Here is a 19273-nt window from a genome sequence, read left to right as displayed (position 1 = left end):
CTACTCAGGTCTTAAAACTCAAATAGCCGTTCTAACCAAACAAACTTGTAAACTACATATATACTTCATAAAAAAACTGTTTTAATACTACTTAAATACTGTTAGAAAAACATAATTTAAAATGAAAAAACAGAGATTATCAATTCAAAAAATACAACACCAGCTACAATTCAATATTTATGACTAAGCTACAATAAAAAAAATAATGGATTATATAAAAACAATTGTAATGGAATGTTTTAATAGTATTTTAAACAGAAATTATAAGAATGTAGCACATTATAACGTTCGTGGATAATATAATATTAATATCAAATTATTTGATTTAAATACCAACAAGGCAACAACCAACATATTATTGTTATCATGCCGTATTGATGATAAGATAATAACGTGATAATATTTCACCACCACGCATAATATGGTGGCCTGCTATCTACTGTTTAATATCACAGAAGTCAGAAATATGTTTGATAATAATATGTGATATCCATGATTTATTTGTCTTGGTGGTGGGGAGTGGTATATCAATAACAAATTACCGACTTACTAGTATGTCCAGGCGTCCGGCCCACTAATCACGATGTCTATTACATTTTCTTCGAGACTTTAATGTTGGAAATAAAGTTATATAATTTCCAATTTTTTTCGTAAAATGAGTTCAGAGTTCCCATTCGGCTCTTTCATCATTATTCAACTTCTGTTTACCTAAAATTTCCCTGCGCGGAGGGAATTTCCCTACCACATAACAACACTGGCTTGACTCCGGTGGATTCCGTCGTCAGCGGAAAATAATATTATAATATTATTATGTTGTCGCGTAGATGATAACATGGACGGCACAGGGACAATGGTATCCTCGTCGGTATTGCTGATAAGTGCGCGCGCGTGAACTTTGCCGTGTGGACGAGGACGACGACAGTCAACAGCACTACCAGCAGGTAATATGAGTTATATAAGTTTTGTTATTATTGTTGTAAGGCACCTTAACTATATTGCAATATATTGTGTTTATTAGTCTACAACGTACGTTTCGTTTGTGTGTGAATATTATAATATTTTATACACGCGCGTGTGAGTGTGGTGCGACGATTTTCGCTAGTGTCTTCCACAAGTTCACGCTTATACTTAATTGTGCATAATTCAGGTTTGTGTGTGTATTTAACTATTTAAGGTACGTATGTGTTCGGATCAGTATATTATGTAGTTGGTACCTTGAACTTGCCTTTATTATTTATGATTTTTATTCTCATAATAACACTGATTTTGATTGTCCAGATTTATGTAATGATGATGGGCTTCATATTTTAACAATTTTGATAATTTAATGTTTGGTTTCTGTTCACTAATTACTTTGCTACAGAGTAATAATACAGTATGCATACATCGGTGAATCCTAGTGACCTAGTACTTCCTTAGACCATATATTGTAACTGCCTTAGCAATTATATATCTAACAACAATAATTATCAAATAACTTGAATAATGTTATTGGTACTAACCTATGATGGTACCATACATTTTTTATTTTTTATAAAACACTTGATGACAATTCTTTATCTTTGATTAAAATGTTTGCCTGTAAATATTATTCGATGTCCACATTATTTCCAAAATAACTGTTTAGAGAATATCAGATTGATGATTATTTGTTTTTTATTAAAATGTATTACATTTAAAAAAAATAATTTATTTTATAATTATAAGTAGTGAAGTGTGTTTTCTTAAACAAAATTCTTATTTTTCATTGAAAATTTCTTTAGTTTTAATTTAACTTAAAATTAAATTGTTACATCTATTTTAATTAGGAAGAAAACTATGATGGGTACAGTTAAATATTATTATAATCTAACTTAATTTAATTGTTGTTCAAGGAATTTTTTAAGCCTTTTTTAGTTGATGACATTAGGTTAGTTAGGTTAGTATGTTACTCATGATACATTGGAAATAGAAAGGTATATGTATTTTTATTAGGATATAAGGTTGAATTATTTTGAGTTATCCTGAATCCTTATTTTCATTGAATACTACCTACCTACTTGATTTGTGTTAAATTGAACTATTGTCTATTAATTATTATAATTGATAAGAAATATTTTATTGCAAGTCCTGTATATTAGATCCCGGTAAATATTGGAATGAGTCTTCTTTTATACTATTCAAATAACTTTTACTGTTCTTATTTCTTTAACATTTTTATTTTTTTAAGATTTTTGAGCTAGACAATTTTTATTAACATTATTACCTACTCTTGTATAAATTATTAGTATTACAATAACTGTAAAATAAATATTTATATTATTGTATGCCTATGTATTAGTTAAACATTCACTTTCAAAATTTCATAGATAAATGTTTGTTTATGAATATTTGCTATATTTATTCTATTCATTACCTATGTAAATTTACAGGGCTTTCTTTTTTTTTGGTACTTTATCACCTTGGCACTTTTGTTTGTTATCATTTATCAATCTGCCACTCCGTTTCTGATCATTCAGAAAACTTTGTCATCCATTATACAAAAATATATGTACCTAAGCCCTAAGGCCAGGATCGAGGCCAGGATTTATAATATCAGATTGTAGGAAATCCTACAAAAATGTATAACAAACTGAATTCTATTATAATACTGTTAACCATACTAAATAATTTTATTGATCCGGACACAGGGGCACACATTCAAAACATAGAGAGATTGCAGGGTCTGCTAAACGGGCCATTAAAAAACCTCTTGGTCCAATAGAAATTTTGTGGATTTGTGTTTGGCAGAATTTCTGTGGAAAATCCAAGTAAATGGACAAGATGCATTAGAAACTATTTTAAAAGATTTCTTAGTTCTATCCTTCATGATAAATAGTTATTGATGTATTATATTTTTTTTTATTTACAAAAATTATATACTTGTTGATATATAAAGAATACAGAATCTTAATATTTAGCTATGGCGGATGCTAGTGGCAAGGCAATACATTTATTTCTGTGAGATGGCTGAACAATAACAAATGAGTACGTTTTTTCGTCAATTTAAACTTTTCCTTGATTGTGTCTAATAATATAACTATACAAATAAATCTATACTATAATTATTAATTGTTAAATTAAATTAGTCAGTATATTATTAACGTTAAATAGTTTTATATGACATTATAGAACTATTAATGTAAACCTTAAGTGCATTTTTAAAGTAGTATCCAAAATTTAAATAAAGCATATTATAAAAAATCAATTAAATTGAAGGTGGACTTGGTGAAATTCGTAAAATTGATTGAAAAAGATTGTGTACTTATTATATACCTATCTAACAATTATATGTATGCATGTTATGTTGTTAAACAAATTAATCTTAAATATGAAATAGCAGTTGTACCTAAATCTTTTTTTTTTGTTAGAAAATTGGGAGGACGGCATTCCATTTTCCATCCTTAAACTACTTCTGAAAAAAGTTGTTTTAAATACCTACAAAAAATATCATGCATTCTTTCTTTATTTAAATTGTTTTATTTTATTATAAATACAAAAAATATTAAATCACATAAAAATGCCTAACAAATTGTTTTAGTTTTAATTTAAATAAAATGTAGAATATACCACATAATATATAGGATATATTTTTGTAACTAAGCCCTAATCAGTGTTTACTGTTTATAATTATTAAAAGAGGTATTATTATAGTATTACAATTACACACTTAACAATTATAATATGTTCAACATACATTATGATACAAACTGTATATTTGATAATATACAAATTTTACTTGACCCTAGTGATGTAAATTTTTGTTGTGAACATTTTCTAAAAGTTAAACATTTCTCATAATATTAATTTATTATCAAATAAATCCCTTGATTTTTTTATAGTCATAAATTTACAATGTATTTAACCTACAAAATTATATTTAAAACTGTGTAATTGTATTATCATTTATCCATTTTAATATTTAGATACTATTAAACATAATATAGAAAATCTAAAATACAAGTAAATGTATTTTTATAATATATTTGTAATTTTATTTTAGTATAAACTATAAATGCTGAGTGTATATAAAATTTTCCCTACATTTATTGATTTTTCCATTTTTTGATATTTATTTTTTGAGTTATTTCCACAATTGTTCACAAACTGTTTTTTTATGAGTAGTTATTAATTATTACAATATTAATTGTATGTAGTTTTAATACAAGACCACGAGTTAGAATGATTTATAATTTATAAATATGTTTTATTTAACATGTAGGTATCTATAAGTATATTTTAATTTTAGTACATATTCACAGTCTTTTAATCCTAATTAAATAATTAAAATTAAACTAATATACCAACCGTATAACTTCAAAAATCAATTATTTTGAGAAAAATACATTAAAAATCAAATGTTCAAAGAAAGTTAAACATTTTTAGAAAATAATAGTGAAAAAAAAAAATCTCAATTGAATATTTTCAAGCTTACATCTCTAATTTTTTCCCACAGTTTATTATACGAAAGTACTATAAATAATTTTATTACCATTTTAGTAGCTGTGCCACAATAATACAAATCAAGATTTGGTTTCTAACTTCCTTCCCCCCAAAATGTTATACAAAATCATTTTTTCTTATTGTACCTAGTTAATATTGACTATTATAATATCTAGTAATAGGTTACCTACCTATGTTATTTATATTCTTGTCTTTGGAAATTTGATTTTTCATATTTAATCAATTTTTATACTGAATATTTTATTATATAATTACAATAAATTCAATTTTTTTTATTTATTAAATGAATAGTTTCTCATAATTTGGAATAAAAATCAAATATATGTAACTATATATTAATATGTTCGCAATAATAACATTTTTAAATTCCATGATTGAAAAAAAGCAATATTTTCAATTGTAAATTTTTGCAAATCTTTATTTATATATTATTCTCAGTCATTCAAATGTTATATTCAAAAACTAGTGGGAATTATAATAAGGTCTTATATGAACCACACTGTTTTTAGAATGCAAAATTTGGATGCCCTAATAATGATCTATAATATGTACTTATTATTTTGTTAAAACTTGAAATAATTAATCCTTTAATAATGTAGCAATATAATAATATAATAATATACCTAATCAATTTCGTTTTTAATCAAAATTATCCTTTGGTATATATTTAATTTATAAAAATATTTTTTTTTTTTAAATTGCTGGATTGAAAGAATTAGTTAATAATAAAAAAATTATAAAAAATTCTTTTCTTTTATTTCTAATAACTTATTTACAATCTATAGTGTAAAATAAGTAAATTTAATCTTGACACTAAATTTGACATGAAAGGCATGAAAAAAGGGGTCCAGTTGGGCCATCTGAAAATTAGTTACCTACTAGTTTATTAAGTTGTAATTAAATGGTTTTTTTATTTGTTAAATGCTGGGTAAGTCTCTGGGCCATGTTCGATTTAGATGTTCTCTTAGATTGTGATGTAAAAATAATTCTTGAAATTTAATAGTCTTTATAACCTTTAGGTAATGTAAAGTAAATAAACAAAATTGTTTCATAGTTTGTATAACAAACTAAGGCATACATCTAAATCATTATAGTTATTAAACTTGTATTAAACTTTTAAATTTAGCATATAAATAAATATTGAGTTGGCACGTTTGGTATATAATTCATTCAGTTTTGATTAAAGGATGAAATCTGCTTAGACACCATACGCGTATTATCTTTCTTTTTAGAACTCTGCATGAGAACTGTGTTCAAGTTACTACACTTGCCTTGTACACTTGTGTCATTTTAGTATTGTTATGTTATATAACCCTCATGCACACTTGTTCACCTGTAGCATTTTAGTATGAATTTTACAACTTTATTGTATTATTTACATTAAATTAAGTACTGTATATGTATATTACTGTACAATATGTCTACAGGTTAATACTTTAAAACTACATTTTGGTGATATAGCAGGCAATGTATTAAGTATATAACATTTAATAAGTTAGTTATTCAGATTCTATATTATTTTATAAATGTTTATCTTTATATTATATAGGTAGGTACAATTGTATTTTGTGTGTATGATTATGACAGAACTAATGACAAGTAATGATTTAAGTTATTACTTATTTCATGATAGGAAATTATCTTTGTTCACCGTTACGAGTACCCCTAACTTATAGGTAGCAAAATAATTAAAACTTAATAGATTTTGTATAATAAATGTCACATTTATTCATTTTCTTGATCATAATTTTTTTATAACTCATAGCATTAACTGATTGAACTTGTATCTAATATAAATATTATCACAGCCACATGTTTTAAAGAGTTTTTAAAAACAAAAAGTATACTCACATAAAAATAGTTAAATAATATGATTAACCCTCAGCACTAAAAAACATAATAATAATAAATACTAATTTATTATTGGAAATCTTTGTTTTTAATATTGACAGGGACTAAAATTTTCTGCAGAAGCATTACTCTTAGACGTTGTTTATTGAATAATGAATGAACGACAAATATGGTTTTATAGATACCTAATAATCACAGTTAGGTTTTATCTACAAGTTACAACCTTGGTAAACATTGACAATGTATTAGTTATCATCAGGGCTGTGAATTTAATACACTAAAAAACCATGAAATATGCATGCACTTGTGCATTCAAATTTCAAAAACTGAAAAATATGCGCTACAAAATAAAAATTCCAAAATAAATTATGTAAGATAAATTTATTTTACTTAAAATGGTAATCACATTTTTATCTTACTTATTTTAAATTCAGAATAAAATTCATATATTTGCAAAGTCATTAAGATGTCGCCACACCCATTCTTGTGCTGTCTCTGTCTTACAAATGTATAACTTAGGAAATGTCAACAGAACTAATATTGTGATATTTGTTTTTTACTTATTTACTATTAACTTATAACCAAGAACAGAACACTATCTATGTTAGTACTTCGATTTTTTTTTAATTTTTTAATTTTTAAGTGTGTTAACTTATGAGTATGTAAAATATTGAAGCTTATAAATGCTCATACTCGTTTTAATTGCCTGTAAAAAGTAAAAATCTATGTATAAACACAGATAATGTGTTTACCTTTAAGAAGACGCTACACCCACATGCATTGTTTCTGTCTTACAAATGCATAACATAGCAAATTGTACATTCTGAATAATCTATTTAACTCTGTTATATTTAATAGGTTTTTTAGTTTTGAAAAAAAAAGTGTACACTAAGTAGTGTCTAGGCTAAGTGTAAGGAGTGTGATCAGAAATCTGTTTTCAAAACAAACGTTTTTGGTGTAGATTAATCAGCTGCATTACAGAATAAACTATATTCGCTGATAAGAAATGATAACAATCACCGACACCGGCTACACCTGCACTTTAGTTGGTGCGGAAAGTGTACACACTAAACCCACACTTTTCTAAAACAAACGCTTCAGTGTACACTATTATGAAAAAGTGTACACTTTTTGTCAAAACGAACAAAACTAATATAAGAACGAATTGACCTCTTATCAAATTATTATTAGTAAATCTCACAGGCTTTTTTTATATTTTAACTTTAAAGAGAGTTATGTGGATTTTAAAGTAGTATATTATTTGTTAAGTTTAAAATACTCATAACTCGTTTTAAAATTAAAATATAAAAAGAAAACCTATGAGATTCACTAGATAATATTTTTAATACTAAATTAAATAATAGGTTAATTTTCCCCAATATTAATCATAGCAAAGTTGGATATAATAAAATCGATTTGCCATGTTTGCGTTTTTAAGACGTAGTCACGTAGACAACAGGTGCGGGTATGGGGTATAGTGCCCTCTTAAGTTTAATGATACATACATTCATTCCAATATTTAAGCTAACGAGTAACGATACAAAATTGATTTTGTAAAAGGTAAATTTGCTACGTTGTACTTTTGTTATGACGGAGACAACATAATATTATCTGGGTGTGAGGGCGTGACGCATAGACATATTATAAAGACTATGGACTGAACGTAAAGGGAGAAATTTGGGGACAACTTTGTCCTATCATTTTCACAGGTATTGGAACTGGTATATTAGTAAGTATTGTGTGACGTCTATCTAAATAATTAACAACCACGATTAATGATTGAACGCCCCGACAGTTGAAGTAACAACCATAATATTGCAAATTACTAATACTAAATTAAGTAAATGTAATTTATTACATTTTATACATTTAATTTTTGAAGGGAATTTTGTATACGATATAAATTATAAATGAAAAATTGTGTGTGCATTAAAATTAATTAATTGCAAATTTATGCACTTATTGACAATATGTTATTTTTTCATTTTAATTCTGCAATAATGGCAATTACTAATTGTATCTACTTAATATCGAATAAGTTGCTAAATTACAGTGAAATAACTACTAACTACAGAGTAAAATTTTAACATTAATATTTTTGTTGAAAAATATTTTGTTATCAGAATTATCACTATATCCCGTGTGGAGTGTTCTGCAGGACTATAAGGTTAATAAATTCTATTGTTAGTTACATAATTTCATAGGTTTTACAATGACGTGTATTATTCTTGTTAGGATAAATAAATCGTTAATGGATAAGACGAAAAAAAATATATAATTTAGGTAACTTCTCTAAATATTTAAAGTTGGACATACATAGTTAACATAATAACTAATAAGTAATAAGACACTTCTAGAATTTTCCGATTATTTTCAAAAATTTAAAAATACTATTAAAAAAAAATATATTACATTTTCGTTTATAACGAATTTTTTTTTTTTTGGAATCAATCTGATATTTACTTCATATAAATTTAATATTAAATTTTAATATTGAAATTGTCTTAACGGTTTAATTTATGGTTTAAAAAAAATTTATAATTTTGGCAATTGTTTTTTATAATTGTTTCAATTTTCAGCCAATTATACTTTTTCTGTTCAAATCTATAAAACTGAAAAGTGTGTTTTTTTTCGCTCAAAAGGATTTGCATGGTAAAATAATTTACCGTTATTTTCGAATTTAAAATAATACCACAATTTATAGGCAACCTATGCTAACCTATGAGCCTCGTGTGAGCTAGTAGGCTTGTGAGGTTTTTATTTAGTTATATATTGGCACAGTTGTATTTTTGTTTCTTCGTAATTTTGTTTACTTCAAGATTGTTGTAGTAAAATAATTTCATCATTAATTTATTGTAAATGATTTTATGAATATGATTTAAGTAGAACGCAATATCATCATTATCAGAATAATTATTTTTAGTTTAGAGGACGCCACATATCGATTTGTTATCTCCGTCTATCATACTCGCCATATACTAATTTACATTTTGTTATACTATTACTGTGTGCTCGTGATCAAAATTAGAGTTAATTGTCTTATTATCTAAAATACAAATGGAAAATAATATCTTATCTAAGAATAGAATTTTTTTCGATATCTCAATTCTTTAAAGAGAAATTTGAATTTTATAAAATAAAAATAGTACCTAATATAAAAAAAAAATTGATGCTATGATCCATAAATTTTAATTATTATTAATTAATATATTGTTATTAATGTTAATTATAATTATTAATTAATAATCATTATTTTGTTTTTTTCAGAAACATGGGTCGCCCAATAGAAATTCATTGACAAGCTATCACCGATGTAACGCTAATTTTATGAAGGCTATAGCCAATTCTTTTTGTTGAAATATGTCTGATGATCATTCTGAACCAAACAGTAAGATAACAGGTTGGTGATGATTATAATTTAAATAAAGTTTTAGTTTTATGTTTACCGATACAAAAATAATAGGATTTTATAAATTCACGCTCATCGTGTCTTTGAATTGTATAACCTAACTGTCCGAATTAAATTACTGTTTCATTATTACATTTTTACTTAATAAATAGTGAATATAAACGAAAACTATTAATATGTGGGTTCGTCAAGCTTTGAATAAACGGTGACATCACTATTCACTGGACTATTTGTGGTTGGATATAATGCTAGCTAATATTATTAATAATTTTTAAACGTACTTATAAAAATATTTGCTATTCTGAGTCGTCTTGTCCGACATTTTAATAATTAACGAATGAAAATGTACAATGCTGCTTATAAAAAAATCTTTATTAATATTATTCATCGACATATCTTATTTTTAAATAATTGAAATAAAATTATCAAGAACTAAAACAAAATGTTTTTATGATGTCTACTCATGTGGTCTATTTTGGACTGAATTATTCATTTTTAATTTATAATAAATAAAACAATCAATTATGCCATGATTGAATTTCGCAGAATTTAGGTTTTCCTACGAGTTTGTTATTTCTTACTTAATTGGAAATACTTAAACTATGAATAGAAAAGATGTTTCAGAATATTTTATCGTTTTTAGGTAGGTCTTTAAAAACCATTTTAATATTTAAGTACATGTTTGGTATCTTAGTGTGTAGTATTAGATTTTGGCAGACATTTTATTTTTTATATTCTGTTACTTCAATAGTTTAGGCGCAGACTTTAACAAAATAAAAATTGGCTCAATTCATTATCTAACTACACTGTCTATCCGGCCATGCTGCAGATTTTGAACTGTTGTTTTTCTTTTCATTACATTATATTTTATAAAGTAATTTATTACACAATAGTAGTATACACTGACTGTAACATAAGTTTGGTACTAAATGGTGATAATATTATGTAGATAAATGTTGGTAGGGGATCAACCACCTATTTGAAAAGTACATGGACTAACAAACTATGTTGTAGATTTTTAAAATTAAGTATATTATATTATTATCATTTATTCTCGTACATTATAATTATAAAATAAGGTGGGCAAGTGGGTGCCGCTCTGGCCTCTGCTGTACAGTAGGCTATAAGCGGCTGGTGTTAAATTTGAGTTCAATTACATAATGTCATTGTATACGAAAAACGATTCTGAGCGAAGTCGACAAGTCAGCAGCCTATGGGCAATGATATTTCTCAGTATATTTGAAGACATTATTGTGAATAAAGTAATTTATTTATCAATTAACGTGGAATCTTGTTTTAAATTTTAAATCCTTAGCTGTAAAAGTTGAATATTTTATAAATTTAAATTAAAAAATCATTTTTCAATTTAAATTTTGATAAATTTTGTCAAAATTCGAACTTTAAATGATTATAAAAAAATTGTGCTTATGTATTTTTAATGTTTTCAACTGCTATCGTAACAATATATCAGGAGTCTTGTATTAGATACATTTTCTTCACGCATACGCTCCTACATTTTTTACCCAACAAATATAATTTTATTAACATTTATAGAAAAAAAAAACTAAAAAAATTGAAATTTTAAATTGCTTGAAACATCTCAAAACAAGTCAAAATATTTTGAAAATGTGAATATAAACATGAAACCAAGATGGAATTTGTCAAAAACCGATTTTACTTAAAAATCTCATTTTTCCTTAATATTTTTTTTGTTTTCCTGGTGCCTTTAAAAACTACTGGAGAATTTTTAATTTCGACACCCCAAAGTATCAACTAGATTCAATTTACTATCAGAAAATTTACTGTTGAAGAAAATCATCTTCAAACCATTTTTACTATCCTAAATGGTGAGGAAAGATAAAAAAAACCACTCATCATTGTAAAACCAATATATTCATCGCTCCTCTCAGAATATAAAATAGAATACCGTACAATTGAACCATTTTAACTTAAAAATTATATATTTTCTCATTAATTATCTATTGTACCTATATTTCTAATCAGCCCGTACCTATATAATTACTTTATTAAATTTTTAATGGAAAACAAGAAATATTTTATTTTTATAATCTGATGATATTTTAATTTTCAAGTATTGTTACTGTAAAAGCGTTTAGCGATAAATAAACAAACTATTAACTAGGTAATTAACAAATTTATATGATAACAAACAATGTTATGTTATAAGTAGGATTTAGATAAGAATGGAAATAAAACATTAAATCAATATTGACAATTCATATTAACTGTTGAACTTAATGAAAAATGTAGTTACCATTTAAAGTAGCAATTATATTGGTTTAGGGGCTAGAATGTACTTTTAGATTACCTATATTTTTGGAATAGTAATAATATTATTAGTGTACGTTTTGAAATATTAAGTTTGTATGTATTATTAAAACATTATCTATTTATTTGTATAGTCAATATAATTAAAAACTATATTTTAAATTACTTAATCTAACTTCACAAATCTCTGAAAACAAATTTATACCATAATATTAGATGTATACATTTTGACAATACATTTAAAATTATAATAATAGTAATATAATATTCTATAGCTATTCAATTATTATCAACACGGTGTATATAATGTTGGCGATCTTTAAATAAAGCAAAGTGTTGACCCCAAAATTTACTATAATAAATTTATCGCGTTCTCGTCCACCAGATTCTATTTCTGTGTTGCGTGCCATGCGGTATGCCTTCTCCCGGACATCGTAGCCACCACGAGTTTTAAAAACCCAACGTCACTTAGTTGTTTTTTTTTTTATAATTAATCAATTTACAGTATGGTTAATGATAATATCTAGTTATATTTGTAAATTAAGTAGTTAAGTGTTTAAAATCTAACTGTGCTAAAATAATATGAATACATTGGATTACGCCTAGCCTTCGGAAGTGCTACATCTCTTACGAGGTAAACCAATATATTAACAAAAGTTTTAAGAAAGACATCGTTAAAATTAGGTTTCTATAATTATTTTAAAAACAATTCGTTTTGTTTTTATTATTACAAAAATAAATACATTTATATTTTTCAATACAAAGTATATTGAATTGTGAATATTCTGATTACGTTGTTTGTTAAACTATCAATAATAATAAAATCTTTATTAGGCGGGAAAACTTTGGTGTAAGTTAAACAAATACCGTTGTTGAACATTTCAAAGTAAAGTGGCACTTTGCATAGACTTTGAAAATATTTAAACGAAACGTGTTCGACAAATATGTTCTTGTCTGGCCTAAATTACTTATAAAATGTGTAAATCATATTTCTAGAGAAAGAATATTAAATAACGACAAAATCAATAACTTTTTATCTTTTCTAAAAATAAAGAAATGTATTATAGAGTATAGACTATAGTAAAGTTGATCTAGGTAATTTAATTTAAAAATTATATTTACAAATATTATTCATATAGTTGAAATATATTTTATAATAATAACAATAATATAAATAAGTTAAATTTTCTATCGTACCAATTTTTCTAATTTTTATTGAATACTAGCATTAATATAAAATTTTATTTTATAATTTAAAACATTTTGGTCTCTTACATTGTTTAGTTGACGTAATTTATTAATTTCATATTATTCATATAATTTTTATAATATTAATTTTAACCTAGTTTAATATATAGACAGTTTAATGAACTTTTTTTCTGCTTTTCCTGTGTTGATAGGGCTTTTGTGTACGTCTAATCTGTTGTTTGACACGGAATTCTGCATATTTTAAATTCGGATGTCTGTTTATTTTATTCTTTAAAGTTTTTCATACTTTTGTTTTCTTGCAAAATTTTTGTTGTACATAAGAAGTACTTAATATTATATGAGTTTAATTAAATATTTATTTCTGTGTTCGGGGATAACATAATGTTATTTACTTATATTACTTTTCACTGTGTAAATTTATTATAAACAATTCGTTGCGAAGAGACGAATTATAGGTTAAAAAAAAACTGTTTAATTTTAAAAGAGAATTCCAAAATATTACTTATATTTTTTTAAATAATTGGCGATTGTTTGTTTCAAATTATCAATATCTGGAAGACAAATTATTTTAATATTTAAAAATTATCGAATAAATAATCCGGAGTTCAGTTTTAAATGCAGTGTTTTTCCTTATTGGAAATTTGATTAAATAATTTTTTTGTTTTATACAGGCTCAACTATTAATTCCACTAAGCTGATTAGTTACTCAATAGTAATCTAACAGTCGAAATAATAATTAGAAGTAATAAAAAAAAATTACCATTTCATTCTGAGAATTTTTACTGTATTTGTATACGTATAACGTGAGCTGCATTACAATAGCCAATGATTTAGTGTTGTTTATATGCCAGGACTTCCCGTTTTCTAATTTTTTTCAACATATTTTAAATTCTGAGTGGAGTAAGGAAGTCATTAAAACTATTAAAATAGTTTTGAATGCGGCGTTTATTTATCATTACTTTAAAATTAATAATCATAATTTATAATACAACACTATTTGGATTTTTCAATCGAATAAAGACGAAGCACAATAGTTTATCGTTCCTATTTTGTATTTTATATTGATGATAACATAGGTACAGTGATTTTCTAAATTAATTTGTCTGTTTATCGGCAATTCATGTACTTACTGGTTAATTATCTCGTTATTTGACTTTCACAGAGTTCGAGAACCTAAATCCTAATTATACCTAATACCAATATTTCATAGATAGAAAAATATTTTTATTTTATTTAATTATATATTTTACAAAACATTAATAATGTATAAGACTATTCAATTAAAATTAGTAAAAAAAAAAGATAAACTAATACAATATAATACAATATAAAAGACTAATATTGATTAATAACAATTTAAAACATATTTGGAAGTTAATGTGGAATAATCGTACAACTTGCAGGGTTACTGTTAAGGTAAATTTACTCCCATAGAAATGTGCCCATATTATCGATGGTGTTATGCGAATAAATAAATTTGAAATAATAAATCTTAACAATTTACTTTTTAATAAACGTACGAATTTTCAGGCTTATAGTAATTATAAACGTTTACAAGTATCTTATTCGAAGTCGATTACCATACGATTTCAGACTAAAGTGTTAGTAATATCAATTTCAAAATATAAAAATTGAAATTATGACTTCAAGTAAACAATTAAATACCTACCTGAAATAAATTATTATTTGATTGCTATACTATGTGCTTTGAGGAATTTGAATTTATAAGTATATTATGTAATATTATAAGAAAAAAAATTTTGATAATATTTATCAACTATATTTATCGTTTTGACCATGGTTTTTAAAGTCTAAAATAAATTTGATGTAGAAAAATATATTACTAATATTGTGCTGATAATATTTTATATGAAAATTCATAAATGTTGTGTTGATAAATATAGACTTCCAAATTAATTTTAGGATAAGATGATTTTAATATAATCTTAAAAGTTCAGGAATACATAAGTAATTCAATAATATTTGAAACTTGATTTTGAAAATAGAATTATAAACGTATTGTACGAGTATATTTAAAGTTTATATAAGATATCTTTTATAAAAATTAAATTTATAATATCTATTTTTGAATTTATGTATAATAATGTAATATGTGTATGTACGAATAAATCAATTTCCCAAAAAATGTTAGATTGACATTGAGATGTTATGCATTTCAAGAACATTTTTAATTTCAAAATAATCATAATAAATTGGTCCAGTGTTGTATATTTCACGTGCATTTAATTATCTTTATTATGCAATAATATTATAATTCGACGTTACTATTATTAAACATTTTAGAATATAAAATAATATAGGTAACTTATTATAATATTTCAAGTATTTTTACATTGAATTATAAATAAATATATTTTCATGTTTATGACTTCCCCTAAAATAGTAATTAATATAAAAAATCAATTTAATAATTGAACTTATTGCCACACTTATCATTTATTTGAATAGATAAATCGTAAATTAGTTATTTAAATAATGCGACTCGTTCCAGTCTTGGATAATATTTTGTAATATTATTTAGAATTTTTTGTGAAACAATCCTTAAAATTATATATAAGTGGTAAGTACGTTTTAGTTTAGTATAATATTGTAACTCAGTTCATTCAAAAAAATTGTCATGTCTTGACTATAGACCATAGCTTTTATAAATATTAAATATGTTTTCTTTCACTCGGTTTATTTTTTTTGTCTCCCGTTCGTAGTTAGTGTAAAAAAAGTACGATTCTTTTTATAAATGAATAATTTTTACGACGAGAAGAAGACAAGGGATTGTGTGTGCGAGTTGGGAAGTGAGTGAGAGAGAAAGACGAAGGATTATTATCAGAGAGACACCCAGTTATAAATAGATGCGTTTATATTTGGCTTGATGCAGCTTTCTTTGTCAGACAAGCCACGTGACCTTGTGCTGGTCCGCTATTTATAATTGTGAACATTGGGCTACCGCCCGATGATTGGCCCCACGCCACTGCCAGAAAATCATAACCCTAGGGTATTTGTTAGTGTTATTATTATTGTTATTATTATTTTCATTATGGAAAGGTATTGTACACGCATTAGTTTTTTCACCTAAATAGATGATTAAAAAATATTCTCCAAATATTTTCTACAAAAAAAAAAAACAATACTTTTCAATTTTAACTGTTTGATGTTGTCTAATATTATATATGCAAAATAAAAGCTCATATTATGAATATTAAATGCAGCGGAAATCTTACAAACCTATGAAAAAATAATTGCATACCATATTGTGCTAAAAAAAAAAATATTATCTTTCTCAAAAACTGGTTGCGTAAAAATTCCCAGTTTTCTTAAATTGTTCGTCGTTTTTAAAAGTTGTTGGGGTATTTAGTTTTACGTTCAACCTTTCAAAGTACTAACTAGAATTATTCACCAGAATCCATCCTCCAAGTGGATTATTGAAAACTCTTTGCCTAAAAGTGATAACAGATAAAACATAATTATTGTAAAACAAATACATTCATATAAAAACATTTGTTAGGTTTATTTGATTTTTTATCGAATTTGATATACTGTAGGTGCTATATTTTAAAACAGAGTTTATACTATATCCAATAACAGTATCACTCTTGATTAAATTTATTTATTTAGTCATGGTATCACCTCAAATCCTCCATCCTCCATCCTATCGGCTTAAGTAATTCTAAGTTAAAGTATTAGGACATTAGGTCACTAGGTAATTTACAATTCAAATATTTTATTACGTTAATTTATAATAAAGTAATTTATAGAATTATTATTAGAAACCCGTAAATATCATCTAGACCCACGTCACGTCTTTATCTGTCAATAATATAATTTAATTTATATTACGTTCTGTTGATAGTTTGTCACTATATCCAATTAGATAATAATATGACGTATATTTTACACTGTGTTGGTTTTATCATTATATCAGAATCTTTTTTTTTTTTTTTGATATTTTCTAATTCTAATTCTTATTCAGTATACTCAGTCTAGCCGTATTTCACATTGCACTGTAAATAAATATTTCACCATTTTCCGCTCTTTTCATCAATAGTTATGAACAATTATAACTAAAAAAATAAAATATCTCAAAATAAATTGACTTTCTTTGATAATTATTAGTGCCTTAATTATGTTTAAAAAGAATCTCGTATACTTAGTGGTTTTGGTTTATACAAGTATAATCCTGTATGCATAAGCGTGCGCAGGGGGGATGCCGGGTATGCCATGGGCATCCCCTGCAGATTTATCAGATCTATATAGTTTTCAGTTGTAAATATTTTGATTATAAATTAGGATCATGAACTAAGACAGTTCATAGTATCTTATTTCAAGAATTTAAATATTTTGATTATTTTAGATTCTGAGTGGAACGATGAATGTATTGATTTTACAATGATGTGTTTTTTTTTAAATTTTTTAAATTTTTAATTTTTAAATTTTTTTTTGTGTCTGTGTACACGATAAGTAGTCGAAATAATGCTTCGATTTTCAACTTCAGTATCTTGTTCGATTGGAAAGTGAATATCGTTGGTGCATTGGGGAGGTCAAAATTTAAAATTCCCAGTAATTTTCAATAGCACCAAGAAAAACCAAAGAAAAATTAAGGAAAACGGGAATTTTTACGCAAAATCGATTTTTCACAAAATTGAATTTGGTTTTTGGTGTAACTTTAAAAAAAATGACCGTAGATACATGAAATTTTGACTGAATGTTTATATTAGCATTTTCTATACATCATAACATTTTAAAAATATTTTGACTTATTTTGAACTCTTTACGGACATTGTCAGTTTTCATTTTTTTTTTAGTTTTTTTTCTAAAAATATCAATAAAATTTTATTTGTTGATTAAAAAAGCTTGAAAATTTAATAGAAGGCTCCGAGTTTATTGTTTCAAAGGCAGATGAAAAATATTAAAAATCCTTAGTCACAGTTTTTTTTTATAAGCATTTAAAGTTCGAAAATTGAAAAAATATGGAAAAATCACGAATCTAGACTGACAAACTGTCTCCGCTCAGAATCGTTTTTCTTATACAGTGATATTATATCATTGAATTCAAATTTAATACTATCCATTATACAGTGACCCACTTGTAACCTACTGTACAGCAGAGTGACATCCACTTAACTACCTTATAATAAAATAAATTGCTAACTCATAATAATATAGTCAAAATAAAAATCCACCATTTTCATGAGAATTATGGGTTCTGTTACCAAAACATATTCAGGCCCCTGCGGTATTGCTTATTTTCATACTACCTACAACTATCAAAAATAAAATAATTTGAATTAATTAGATTATCATTTTTTGTCATTATATTCTTATAAATGTCTGTAGGTTGGTTTTTATACTATTACTTTATTCGAATGATGAAATCACAGTACAAACTAATAAGCTAAATATAATGTAGATATGTCAATTTATTTTCGCATTATATGGCAATAGTTATTTGTACCTATTAAGAGTTTTTGGGAAGTTGATTTTTGTATTGAGTTAGGTATGTTTAAAAATATCGGCGTACCCTGCGAAAAAAGTCTGCGCCCGCCTATGCCTGTATGAAGAATCACCTTTTTGAATACCTCTCTCTACTATTTCCGCATTAGCAGGGCGATTCTAGGGGGGGGGGGTTACACCGACTAGAGTGTCGGCAACTCTTATTTTCAGTCAGAATTTTATAGCAATAACAAGACGAATAAAATCTAAAATTAAAATTTTTTTATACATTTTTTCACTGAACAAAATATGATTGTCGATTACGATGGTCGTAAATCTACAATCGTAATGGCTATCAATAGGTAGATTATGCTTTGCTATTATTATGCATAATAATTTGATATATTAATACACGAAAACTGGAACACTCTTCAGTTATCATAATGTGGGTAATGGGTATTAATAATGTATAATAATATAGAAACATAGGTACAACCATTATCATTTATGATAAGAGCAATAATTGTCAATAAAATTATTGTCGATACTCATGAACCCGTATTTTAATATTGTTTTCCACAAAATATA

The 19273-nt window shown here is 25.3% G+C and overlaps 1 protein-coding gene across 10 annotated transcripts in view; it reads left to right on the top strand.

The window, feature by feature from the left end:
• The first annotated feature begins 552 nt into the window (after positions 1-552).
• Positions 553-19273, top strand: part of LOC100167876 (histone deacetylase 4) — a 61240-nt gene continuing 42519 nt past the window's right edge. For 5 of the 10 annotated variants that reach the window (XM_008187725.3, XM_008187729.3, XM_008187724.3 and 2 more), the window contains exons 1-2: positions 553-941; positions 9601-9733. In XM_008187725.3, the coding sequence (XP_008185947.1) occupies positions 9694-9733 (40 nt within the window). In that variant the 5' untranslated portion in view covers positions 553-941; positions 9601-9693. The other 5 variants (XM_008187726.3, XM_001945440.5, XM_029488262.1 and 2 more) reach the window with 4 other exon arrangements.

Source organism: Acyrthosiphon pisum, chromosome X, assembly GCF_005508785.2.
Source record: "Acyrthosiphon pisum isolate AL4f chromosome X, pea_aphid_22Mar2018_4r6ur, whole genome shotgun sequence".
NCBI lineage: Eukaryota > Metazoa > Arthropoda > Insecta > Hemiptera > Aphididae > Acyrthosiphon > Acyrthosiphon pisum.
The sequence above is the reverse complement of the archived record's forward strand: the minus strand, read 5'-3'. Positions and strand labels throughout refer to the sequence as shown.